Source organism: Cydia pomonella, chromosome 1 (genome assembly GCF_033807575.1).
Source record: "Cydia pomonella isolate Wapato2018A chromosome 1, ilCydPomo1, whole genome shotgun sequence".
In the NCBI taxonomy this organism is placed as follows: domain Eukaryota; kingdom Metazoa; phylum Arthropoda; class Insecta; order Lepidoptera; family Tortricidae; genus Cydia; species Cydia pomonella.
Window position 1 is genome coordinate 3586561 of NC_084703.1, and position 13555 is coordinate 3600115.

General features: G+C 37.4%; 2 protein-coding genes across 3 annotated transcripts in view; both read right to left on the minus strand.

Annotated features, from left to right (window-relative positions):
* LOC133526623 (dipeptidase 1-like) overlaps window positions 1-13555 on the minus strand; it is a 314385-nt gene that overhangs the window by 245942 nt on the left and 54888 nt on the right. The window lies entirely within an intron of this gene.
* Window positions 5251-6579, minus strand: LOC133516402 (uncharacterized). Its single transcript, XM_061849357.1, has 3 exons — window positions 6415-6579; window positions 6077-6305; window positions 5251-5437 (listed from the first exon to the last, which is right to left on the minus strand). Exons 1-3 carry the CDS (start codon window positions 6493-6495, stop codon window positions 5262-5264), a joined length of 486 nt encoding a protein of 161 aa, XP_061705341.1. The 5' UTR covers window positions 6496-6579; the 3' UTR covers window positions 5251-5261.

The window sequence follows — 13555 nt, forward strand, 5'->3', positions numbered from 1 at the left end:
ACAGAGACTGTAGCACGGTCACATATTTATCACTTGTCACTATGCCTGTTACTTTCGCACTTACATACATGTTAGAACGTGTCAGACATAGTGACAAGTGATAAAAATGCGACTGTGCAAAAGCCGCAGTTTGACCCTGTATAAACGGTTAACTCGAAGTTAGTTGCCTAACCCTGGAATGCGAAAGTGGCCATAAGCCGATTCTACAGCGTTTTTTTAGTTGTACACTACCCTTTTTTTAAATTATTTGTTATTTCTTCACAGAATCACGAGCTTTTTGATCCTAATAGGAAAGACTACTCATTTGTGCGCCACCTAACACCCGTATCGCGTTTTACGCCTTCTGTGTTACGCCTCAATTGAGCAGCTGATGCGTTTCTTGTTTTTAGCTTTTATTTAGCTTCACCACGTATATTTGTATAAATTTATATATGTCATGGCCCAGCGGCTCTATCATGGTCGCATTTTATCACTTGTCATGTCACGTGTCACTTTCGCAACTTTTTTTTTAAATCTGTCAAAATATACGTTCGAATTGGTCTCCCGATCGTGGCGATGTAATGAGCAGCTTCTATTCTATTTGAGAGAAACTCGAGTATCCTTGGAGGATTTAACAACTGTCTGTAATATTCTGTACAAAACAATCTGCCGATTTTTGCGGGAAAGGGGCTCGTCAAATGAATGGTTATTTGTACGTAACGTACAAATAGCCATGTCAGATAAACGTCTATCCATACAATGAATATGACCATTGATTGGGCGAGGTTTTCGACAGAGGATACTGAAAAAAATAGATAGCCAAACTGGTTTTGTAACTTTACTAAATAACTAAACTACGGTTATAAGAAAATAAACTTTGCATAAATTTACAAACTTATTTTGTAGTGTATACCCAGTACCTGAACACAGCCAAACACGGTTTTGTAACATATAACACATAGTTCGCAAGTCCCAATTTTTGTGTAAACAGTAACCAAAATTTTGTTACAGTTATGCAAACATTTCTTTCAGTGGAGTAAGCTCTTAAAGACGACTACAGTTTTTAAATCCACCAGGCGAGTCGCTTATGACTTGGACTCCAAGATGGCGGTTAGAGCAGCATTCCCGCGCTCAGCTAACGCGTGCAATTATCACGGCTGTCATCATTGTTTGTTACCTACCGTGTTTGGAACGTTTGTTCAGAAAATGACAATCAATACCCCTAGTGTAAATAATTTCGACAGCGAAACGTTACGTACGCGTTTGCGTTAAGTCTCATTTTGTATGAGATTTTTGACTTTCCAAAACGTCCCGCTTGGCGCGCTGTTCAAAAACCTATACAAAATGAGACTTAACGCAAACGCGTACGTCACGTTTCGCTATCGACTAAATTTACACTAGGGGCACAGGCTTCATTATTGATGGCTAAAAGTTTGAAATTGCTGGTTTTTTAATGATATATGAGCAAACGCACAGATGAACCGCTTTATGGTAAACAAAACCAGACCCTCTAGCATTACTAGCGTTCTCTCGTACATTTAGCACGACTTCAAGTATAAAGACGCGCGCGAGAATGTAAGTTCTAGAGGGCCTGAGGGGTTGTCAGTGCCTTGCCGGCGTCTGAGCTAGGAGTAGGTAAGCTCTTTTTTTGAAGATTTGAAAGTCATATCGGTCCGGAAATATCGCAGGCGATAGTTCATTTTACAGTTTAGCTGTGCGATGTAGGCCAATTCGAACGAACACTGACACCGGAGATATTACAACCATTTTATGTAGTTATCGTGCGTTTCGCCCAAGCTACACGTTCGGACAAGTACACTGATGTCAGAATAATATCAGTTTGATGTTCGTTCAAATTGGTCAGACTAATCTGAAAAGATTTCTGATTCGGAAACTGATTAAACAACTTTCTCTCGATAGAACAAAATGCGAAAGTAGGTGTAAAATGCACAATTAAAAAATTTACACTATTTTTGCAAAAGCAAACAAAGTGAAAATTGATCAAATTTATCGATTATTTTTGCTAAAAATAATAATTCAATAACAATGATATCCGCGATCCCAGCACGCACGGCCTTCCGCTCAGTGCTCAGCGAGGTGCGTTCGAGGCCCTGAACACACTGCATCTTAAATCTAAATTTAAAAATCATATCTTTATTTATTACGACCGGTTTGGCCTAGTGGTTAGTGACCCTGCCTACGAAGCTGATGGTCCCGGGTTCAAATCCTGGTAAGGGCATTTATTCGTGTGATGAGCATGGATATTTGTTCCTGAGTCATGGGTGTTTTCTATGTATTTAAGTATTTATAAATATTTATATATTATATGTATCGTTGTCTAAGTACCCTCAACACAAGCCTTATTGAGCTTACTTACGGGACTTAGTCAATTTGTGTAATAATGTCCTATAATATTTATTTATTTATTTATTTATTTATTATGTAGGTAAATATGTATCCTTGTATATTATTGACATACGCGATCTCCTAGACTAGTCGGTAAAACCCTGTACAGTAACCCTAAGGGCGTCCGCTAGCTGGCGCGGCTGCACGAAGCGGGTGCCATTGTAGGTAAAATCCGTCGCACGTGTCCGCGCCAGTTAGCAAAGCTCATACAATTTTTCATCAACCCCCTCACTCGCTCCATGCACCAGCAGGACGCCCTAAAACCTAATAAAAAGGTTTTACACGACGAGCTACCAATCCGATAGCCGGCGCTCGGCCTACGTTTGCATAGTCTTGTTTACCATCGGCCTTTGACTGCCAGTTAAATGTTCCGTTATCAAAGGAAACGTGGTTTCTGTTCATTTTATTTGCTCAAAAATTCGCAAGTTTAATTTATTTTTTTTACACTTACAAATATACAGTGTGTAAATCCGATGCGGGCGTTAAATTAAACCAGATATAGAAATTATCCGTGTTTTAAGCGGACCCCAGGACCATGAGCCGTGGCAAAATGCCGGGAGAAGGCGAGGAAAAGAAGAAGATATTCATGGGTCCTATGCTGACCACCATTTAAATATTCGCCCGTATTTAATTTGTACACTGTATTGTGGCAGGTATGTTGATATTTTTCAGATTTAAAGTCTCCCATTTAGCTACTATTATGTGAAATTCCATCACACCGCACGCGCACGGTCCCGCACTGTGCGGTTCAAGAGGAATTTCCTCCCGCGGACGCTCCGGCTGTGGAATGAGCTCCCTTCCAAGGTTTTCCCTAGTGTCTACAGTATGGGGTTCTTCAAAACAGGAGTGTACAGGTTTTTAAAGACTCGGCAACGCGCATGTGACAACTCTGGAGTTGCAGGCGTCCATAGGCTGCGGTGATTGCTTACCATCAGGCCGGCCGTATGCTTGTTTGCCATCGTCGTGGTATAAAAAACCCCTCCCCCATATAGGAAGTTTACCAAAGATAAAATATGATTTTTTTACATAATATTATCATAAATATTACAGGGAAAATATAACCTCACCTCTAACATGATCAAGTAATTTAATAACTAAAAACAATTCTGAATTTATTTTGCATTTTAACATACAGTATACTTTAACATATGAATGTAGTAATGTATTTTTTATTTTATTTTATTTATTTAACACAGTGCAAACTTACAGTAGAAAAAATAGATGTCAGGAAAATACAAACATACAAACAGATAACATGTCAAGAAAAATAAAATTTACATAGTCAGTCAATTAATTACAATATTTAAACTGGAAACTGGAATTCAAGACCAAAAAATCTACGACAGATATGTCACTGTCAAATTTGTCAATGTCACTTCTGTCACTGTCAAATAAACTTTTCAGGTTTCGCAAACCTTTTTTAATATGATTCTTTGTATACTGACTACATACGATTCAATAGAATTTCAACCTTACTCAAATTTAAGGTTTAAATGTGATCGCATTTTCGGGAAATGAGACTCTGCTTTAAATGGATCACCAAAACGCAACAATTTGGAATATATTCGATTTTTTTGGGAAAACCTTACAGTTACTTACGGCCTGGAAAAGGGTTAAATAAGTATTTTGTAAAAAAAAATTACAAACTTATTTTCAAGTCTCAACTAACATTGAGACAATTTTATTCTAAGGAACATAAACAGGATAAGGTTGCGTTGTTCTACCACAGTGCAGTGCTGAATATTTATTGTATTCTGTTTTTTAGTATTTCTTGTTATGGCTGCAACAGAATACATCATTTGTGAAAATTTCAACTGCCATGGTTTATGAGATACAGCCTAAAGACAGACAGATGGACAACTGAGTCTTGCCCTAAGCCAAAGCCCTGTTACATTTTACTTTTTTCAGCATGCTAACTAGCATCCTAATTATGATTCTAACTTTTCTCTCTAATAAATAAACTTCCTAAGTGCGGTTACATTTGACTAAATTCAGTTTCCAACTCATTTAGGAAGCTAGTTAGGACAAATGTAACAGAGCCTTTAGTAATAGATTTTACCTATTGGGTACGGAACCCTAAAAACACCGCTCTAATTAGTCTAGCACTTACATACATACTTTACAATACGAGACAAATGCTAGCAAGTGCAAGACATACGAGGCCTCATATTAAATCACAGGAAAGGAATTTGAAAAGGTTAAGTAAATGAAATATTTTTTCAACAATTTTTCTTTATTCCAACATTTCCAACTCCTCATCTCCATCACTAATGTCTGAATTACTATCAATGTCTGAATCTGATTCCGTTTCATGAATAACAAATTTATCCACAACTCCAGTAATTAATCCGTCCAGTTTGCACATCTCATCTTCTACTTTTACGACATGGTCTATACAAGACTGCCACCTTTGCGGTGTCACTTCCCGGAGGCCTTCATTAAACAACTCTCTGACCTCTGCCATTTTAAAAGTCTTATTATTTCTGGCTACATGCCCCTTCACCTGAGCCCATACCAGCTCTATGGGATTCAGTTCGCAATGGTAAGGGGGCAATCTTAATATTGTTATATTGTGTGCAGCTGCCAATTCCTCCACTGCATATTTTACATGAGCAGGCTTTACCTTGGCAACAATTCCCATCAATTTTTCTTTCGTCAATTTCTCTTCATGAACAATGTTTTTTTTCTTCAGCCAATCTATAATTTCAGCTTTCTTCCATTTATTGATAGGCCCTGATTCTATTTTCCGGGAGTGATAAGGGGCATTGTCTATGACTAACACTGCATTTGTTTTTAATTTAGGCAGTATACCCCTAAGCCATTCTTCAAAGTGTTCAGAGTTCATTTCTTGGTGATAATCTTCTGTATTTTTTTTTTTACTCAAACAGTAGGAGTCCTCCTTCCAAGAAGCCGTCCTCACTGCCAATATGACTTATTATTAGTCTTCTACCCTTCCCGCTTGGTGCCCGTAGCCCTGTTGAAAGACCCTCCATGAATGCTTGTCGCGATGACTGAATCTGAGTATCTTGCCAAACCTTTGATTGCGTATGCCCTGAAATGACAACAATTAAGACTTTTAAAACATTATAATAAAAATTAATAAGCAAGTAGATTTTTTTCAAATAACATCTATTTAAGTATGAGACTGCTATATTTTTACGCATTATCTGCTGTATCTTGTCAAAAACCCTAATTACCTACTACTTTCTGTGGACATACATATGTATTTATTTGTAGTAGTATATACTATGTAAAATTTTTTTTGTTCTTTTCACTAAACAACATTTTACAACTAATTTACAAAGAAAAATATCCACAATTCTAAAACTAATGTAATGAAAATATTTGAACTTAGTAGGCAGCATTGCAACCACCAGTCAGGTCATTAAAAATACAAAAACCAGCCAAGTGCCAGTCGGACTCGAGCATGAAGGGTTCCGTAACATTATAAAAACAAGCAAAAAAATCACATTTGTTGTATGGGACCCCATTAAATATTTATGTTTTTCTGATTTTAGTATTTCTAGTTAAAGCGGCAACAGAAATACTTCATTTGAGAAAATTTCGACTGTCTAACTCCCACAGTTTATGAGACAGCCTGGTGACCGATGGACAGACAGCGGAGTATTGGTAATAGGGTCCGTTTTACCCTTTAGGTATGGAACCCTAAAAAATAAATATAATAACTCACCTTCGTTAACCCAGGTATCATCTTGATAATATATGGGTCTTCCTTCCAGCCGATACTGCTTTATCTTCTGCAAGTATCGTTTTCTCCAATTTCTTATGTCATCCCGATCAATTAAGCAGCTGCGACGTTTACGACTTGCATACTTGAAATTTAAATGTTTGAGAATCAAACGCAAGCTGGTTGCTGACAGGTTTGGCAAGTCAGGACTGTCATTGATAACTTGAAGAATCTGAAAACAATATATCAAATTATTAACTATTATGATTTACTTCTATACAACAGAACCAAACAAATTACTGTTATGAGCTATAGAATCTCATATGTATTGATGACCTCACCTTTTGAATTGTTGGTGCCTCATTGCGATGGAAAAATTGATGAACCATACGTCGTATGGCAGCGAAGTCGAACTCATCCATCTTGTCCAAAACTGTAATTTTTGGCCCTGTTTTCTTGGGAGAAGTAAACTGTTTCTTCTGTTTATATTCCCTCACAATTCTTCTCACTGTCCCCTGTCGAAGAATCACCAGCCTAATAATCAGTATGTTATGTAATAGGGAATTTGTCGTCCATCTAGGAGATAAGCAGAGTCGTCCTAGAAAACTACACAACGGCCTACCACAGGGATCCACACTGGCGCCACTGCTGTTTAATCTGTACACCCATGACCTCCCAGAAACAGCGTCCAGAAAATTTGTCTATGCTGATGACATTGCTTTAACCCACCAGCACAGCACTTTTGAATCGTCCGAAACGCAACTCACCACAGATTTGCAATTGCTTAACTTGTACTTTAAAAGGTGGAGATTGGTACCAAATGCTAGCAAGACAGAGATTTCCACATTCCACCTAAATAACAGACTGGCCTCATACACCCCCTCAGTAAACTTTGACGGTAAAACCCTTGTGTACAATCCACAGCCAAAATATCTCGGCGTAACCTTAGACCGCTCTCTTACATACTGTTCCCATCTCTGTAAGTTGAGCAAAAAACTAGGAACCCGTAATAATATTCTGCACAAGCTGACTGGAACTACTTGGGGAGCCAGCGCTGACGTGCTTCGTACGACGGGACTCAGCCTAGTTTATTCCGCTGGTGAATATTGCGCACCCGTATGGCTCAATAGTGCACATGTGGAGAAGGTCGATGTCCAGCTCCGAAAAACCATGCGGTGCATAACCGGTACCATACAGTCCACTCCGACACAATGGCTGCCGGCTCTGAGCCACATTGCCCCGCCTCATCTCAGGAGACAACAAGCGCTGCTAAAGGAAGCAAACAAAATTGCCTCAAATCCAAAGCTACCCGTCTTTTCTGATTTTTTCTGTCCGCCTAGGCTACGCTTAAAATCCCGACGTCCACCGGCCAATACGGCACAGGAACTTAAAGAAAGCACTTTTAACATCAAGGATAAATGGAGGGAGGACTGGATTGCTAACTTGCCCAGGGCATCCCATGCCAGCTACGATCCTACCAGCAAACCGCAGGGCTTTTCGGCTCCGAGACGGCAATGGTGCCAACTAAACAGACTTCGCACTGAAAGCGGGCGATCCGGAGAATTTATGTTTAAGTGTGGGTGGCGAGATACACCGAAGTGCGACTGTGGAGCACCCGTACAGTCCATTTACCACATTGTCCATGAGTGTCCAAAAAGAAAGTACAAGGGAGATCCTCTGGAGTTACTTAAGCTAAGCGAAAACGCAGCCCATTGGGTGAAGACCTTAGATATTAATTTGTAAATTTGTAAAGCGACCAAGAATTGAAATATGCCATACGACTAAATAAATAAACTGTTGTCGTTTCAGATACTCCCAATATCTCCGCAACTTTGCACAATCCGCCAATGTCCGGTATTGGTCTTTAGGCCAATTATTGTACACATATTTGTAACAGTTCATAACCATTGTTTTTTCATTAACAGTCATAGCGGTTTTACAGCGTTTCTTTCTCGGAGAAAGAATTTCCTTCTCACGAGAAGGTCCTGCTTGAGGTTCCATATTACGTGCGCACACGCAAAGCCCACGTAGAAGATACAAACTTAACAAGCTAACAAATAACAAAAACTCAACAGAAAACCAAAACTTAACAAAAAACAAAAACTCAACAAGGATGAAATCACCACGGAGCAAAAAGAACATTCGAACACTCGGATCAGACGTCAGATGTCGAATGAGAATGACAAACCATGGCATGGTGTCATGGCCGCTGCCGAATAAATATGACCACCATAACAACCATAAAGGGCGCTATACACTATAACTCTGCAATTTTGTTGATTAGCTAAATGTATGTAAAAAATTTAATCAAATATTAGTTCGATTTTGTCTTAATTGTAAATTATTGCACCAAATGTTACGAATACCTGAAGAAATACAAGCACAATACCAGTTTTTCAACCAAAAGTTACGAAATGTTTAAGTTTTTATTCAGGCGTCTAATATTTATGTAAAAGTAAGTAAACAAAATTACTTCTTTATATTATAGGATCGAAATTACTAATAAAAAATATATTTTATCGTGTGTTTAAAAAAAAAAGGAATGTACTATTGTACACACATTTTATTTCAGTGGCAACATTGTCGTAGTTTTCTTGGTCTTGAATTCCAGTTTTTAGTTTAGCATATATAAAATGTCAAGGAAGATCAAATTTACAAATTCAGCCAATTAATTACAATAATTCAAATTCAGGTATGTGTGTAGTATATGTGATATACTTTAATTTTTTATGAGATTTGTACTAAAGAAATCTTTTTTCAAAGAAAATAATAATGTCGAATTCGGCTCACATGAAAAAGAAATTATCCCTGAAAAATCAAGTAAAAAACGGACAGTCAGACGGACATGACGAATCTATAAGGGTTCCGTTTTTTGCCATTGGGCTACGGAACCCTAATAAAAAAGGAAATAATGTAAGCAAATATGACGGATTTTGATAGCATTTGACGTATACCCTAAAAGTTTTACTGTGGTTGTTTTCATGTAAATATTCATAATTAAAATATATCTTAACTACTAAGGCAGTGTCTTACCTGAGCGAATAACTCGCGAACGCGAAGCGGCGCGGCGCGGGTGAATTCAATCCTTTGATACCTATGGAAGTTTCCTACGTGGGCGATCTCTGAATGCCGTTGGGCCGCCGCGCCGCGTCGCATTCGCGATATAAATTAAACTAGTTGATAAAATCATGGTTGTCCACAAAAAAAAGCGAAATGACGATGAAACTAAGATAAATTGGTTTACTTTAATGGTGTTCTCCATTGAACTTTACTTCAAATTTGGTCACTCATATTAGCTAATCCGATTAGCGGATAGATGGCGCTGTATATAAAAATACTTTTCACGTCAGCAGCTCGAACAAGGGTAATTTGCTGCTTAAAAACAGTGAGCAAAATCGCATTTTGCTCACCGAGTGAGACAAAATAACATTCAAGTGACCTTTAGATTCGAATGTCATTTCAACGTGCGGGGCTTAATACAAGTTCGAAATATTTGGATTCTATTGTCTTTATCCCTTTCACGTCATTATCAAAAAGAAAGAGACAAAAAAGTGCATACGTAATTCAACGGTATATTGACGGTTTATAATAGACCCCCGAAATAAGTCAGACCGCATCGTTCCAAAACACCCTACGAGTCTTCATTCGTAATAATTAATTAATGAAATAAAAGTTTAAAATTTAATAAAAACACCATATTTTACGTATTTTATTATACAATCAAAACAATGAACTTATACAAATTTACGCAATTGTTACGCAGTTAATAATTCTACTTAACTACTTTTAGCAATCTCTACTATAGTTGACAAATAGTAGTATCCGCAATTCGGACCGGATATTACAAAGTTTTTTTTTTTACAAAAAAAATTGTCGATTGAACTGTCAATTAATGTTCGTTAATTCATTATTTTCGTATTATTTTATTGAAATTTCTTTCGTTTTGTTTTATTGCGGTAATTAAAGTTAATTGTTAGAATACCTTCAGAAAACATGAGTGAAATAGTGATCCGTCCGTCTGGATTTCATTTTTTCAGGTTGTATTTTTTGATGGCTGACTGACGTGAAAAATTTTGTGTACTACACGAGATCAAAGTTATTTCAAAGTTATATCAAACTTTGCTCTCTTGTTGTACAAATAACTATAGTATACTTCTGATCAAAAATCTTGCGTGATTATTGTTGCATTAGATAATTGAAAGTTTGCGCGGAACCCGAATTAAACGAACTCGCACATGAGCGTTTTTTTTAAACATCGAACGCCTGGACAACCCCCATGTAAATAAGTCTCGTAATGAACCATCCTGCTGCATAATGAGCGCTCATTAGGAACCGATGGGAGTCTCTATCCGAATAATTTGCATCCCTAAACGAGATTTTGAATGGTAACATTAAGTCGACGACTCGCGATCTTTTCTTTGAAAGTATTTCTGTTTCCCAACTTATACTAGGCCTATAATAGGATTTTTTTTATACTACGTCGGTGGCAAACAAGCATACGGCCCGCCTGATGGCAAGCAGCCTCCGCAGCCTATGTACGCCTGCAACTCCAGAGGAGTTACATGCGCGTTGTCGACCCTAAACCCACCCCCCCTCGTCGAGCTCTGGCAACCTTACTTACCGGCAAGAACACAACACTATGAGTAGGGTCTAGTGTTTGACTAATAGTCATATCTGTTTCTTTTTTCGAACTGTCAAAACGATTTGCCGCTATGAAATTTATATGAAATACTAGCAAATGACGTCACGGTCGATTTACCTTCTATTTATAGTTCTATACGATTTATAAAATAGAAATTGTGTCTAAAAATAACTTTCTATTAATGTTCTGGTGCTTTATTTCATACATAGTGTAAAATATCAGGCAATATCTCTACAGTAGCAAAAAATAGATGCAGGTTGTACTCCTCAAATTCAAAAATAAATCGTGTTTTGATTTTTAGTACACTTTAAAGTTAAGATGCAATTTATTGCAAATTTTATTATGTTTAAAGCGTGACAAGCAACGTCAATTACTATGATGATGGCGTACATTGCAGATTATTGATTTTGTATGAAAAATAAGAAATCTAAAGACTACATAATTTGTAAAAGTTATTGAACTAACGTGTCATCGTTTGAGTACAATTTACGTTTTATTTATTAGGTCGTGTTACCAGCCCCACCCTGTATAATATATATTTATACCTCGTCGCTCATACTATTTTCCGTTAACCCGCTCAACCGCTCTGTGCAACCGCACCAGCTAGCGGATGCTCTTAAGGGGACACCCAATGTCCTTGAAATTTATGTTACTTAAACAGTTTTTTAAGAAATATTGTTTGTTTTAGTAAAGTAAGAATAATATATGTTAATATTCATTATATTTCAATGACCGCGGTCGTACTCGATACATGATTGAACGAAATCGGCTCGATAGAAAATAATAGCTAAGATTGGTCTTAAGATCACAATTAAACGGTTCTATGTCTTTATTGTTTTGACTTATGGGTCTGCAATTAAAATCACAATTTCAAAACATTTATATCTAAACCGCTAACGAGTAAAATATTACACTAATAATCCACTTTTTTTTATTTAAATAAATTTCTTATCATTCCCTTGCCCAGGCCCAGTAACATGCGACAGTGCTATTTCATTTACTCCGATACAAATAGACAGTGTGCGCGCTTTAGGTATTGACAGCCTCTTAATCGTCATTTTAGCAGACGCTGAAAAGCTGTTTACTTACATATAAAATATCACAACAAAGCTCAGACCGATTCCATCTGTCTTTTATATAGACTTACTCGTACGAACACTGAATACAAAGAGGTTTTAAAATAACCTTCTGTGTTTTCATCCACACAACTTAAAACTTTATCCCTTGGACAGAAGACTTAAAATAAGAATTTGTTAGTTATGAACCTTAAATGAAGTCTGTCACTTAAATATAAACCTTAAAGGTTAGACGCAAGGTTTAAAATATAGTCGCTGCAATGGAAGATTCAATAGCCCCGTTTCAACGGTTATTGTCAGTTATAATTTAATGTAAAATGAGAAATGGACAAGTATTAATGGTTTTAGTCACGTATTCCTGCCGACTTTAATAGTAAGTTAATTAAATTACACAGTGAATTTGCAAAGGATTTATCTTTGCTAATTTTGAATTTAAATAAGCGTTCTTAATGTAAAATTGGAAATTGGAATAGAACAGATTTGAAACCGCGAAGCATCTAGTTAACATAACTGATGGCCGAAGAGCTGGCGGCTTCCTCGCACAGCAAATCAATCAACATTGCGATACAACGAGGAAATGCCGCCGGCATCCTCAGTACAATGCCTCAAGGGATAGGATTTAAGCAAGTTTTTAATAGTAATTTCTCTGTATATATCCATATTGTAAGCTAAATCAGTATATATTTAAAATTGGAACTAAACAACATGCACCGCCATAGGTACAATTGTACCTATGCTTCGGCAGAAGGGAAATAGTACGAAAGCCGTCTCCCTTCCCGGCGTTGCTCGAAGTTCACACAATAATTTCGTCATATTAAACGGTTTCCTCTGTACTGAAGAGCGAAAATGACGAAAATCATCGCGATAACTATTAGTGGGAACATTAGTTAACGACGAGCAACCCCGGCTTTCCTCTCGGGAAATAAGTATTAATATGTATATATTTACAGAGTACAGGCGGACCAGTGTCTTGACTTACAAGCTAATTGGAGTTTTAGTTACCTTCTTCTTTTACAATATGGCGTCCATCAAATCTATGATGATTTTGCCAATGTCAAGTTTCGTTGTAAGTTTTAAGTGTGCTCGTAGAGCATGACGTTGTTCGGTAGTTGCTTTTAGTAAAGAGATAGCTGGACTTTACTAGAAGCCACGATGGATTGCCGGGTGTTGATTAAAATATGGTTAAACGCGTTTCAAGATTAGTTTTTCATTAGCTGCACACTTCCACGATAGTTCACTGCATAATAAGCTATCGATATTACACTTTAAACAAGATTAATGAGCAAAACACAAAATATTCTCGAGACGTCATCGCCATCTTGAATCTCAACGAAAACCATTTTAGTTACCTATTCCATCTGTTTCCAATACTGTACCTCTACTTAGTGTAAATAAATTCGATTTCGACACGTAACGTACGCGTTTGCGTTTAGTCTCATTTTGTATTGGATTTAGAAAGGGCGCGCCAAGCGGGACGTTTTGGAAACTCATAATCCTATACAAAATGAGACTTAACGCAAACGCGTTCATCACGTTATGATGTCGATCAAATTTACACTAGGGGTACTGATCTGTCAGTGTTAAAAGTGACGTTTTGGTTGAAGGCTGACCGAGGCCCTCCCTCTCTTAATACAAAATTTAATACTCAAGCCGTGGGCAAGCTCTATATGTGTGTGTATAAATGTGTATGTATAAGTTTTTAGAGATGTGGACTTATTGATTTATATATCGATGATCTCTACATAGCGGAACGGAATAGGGATT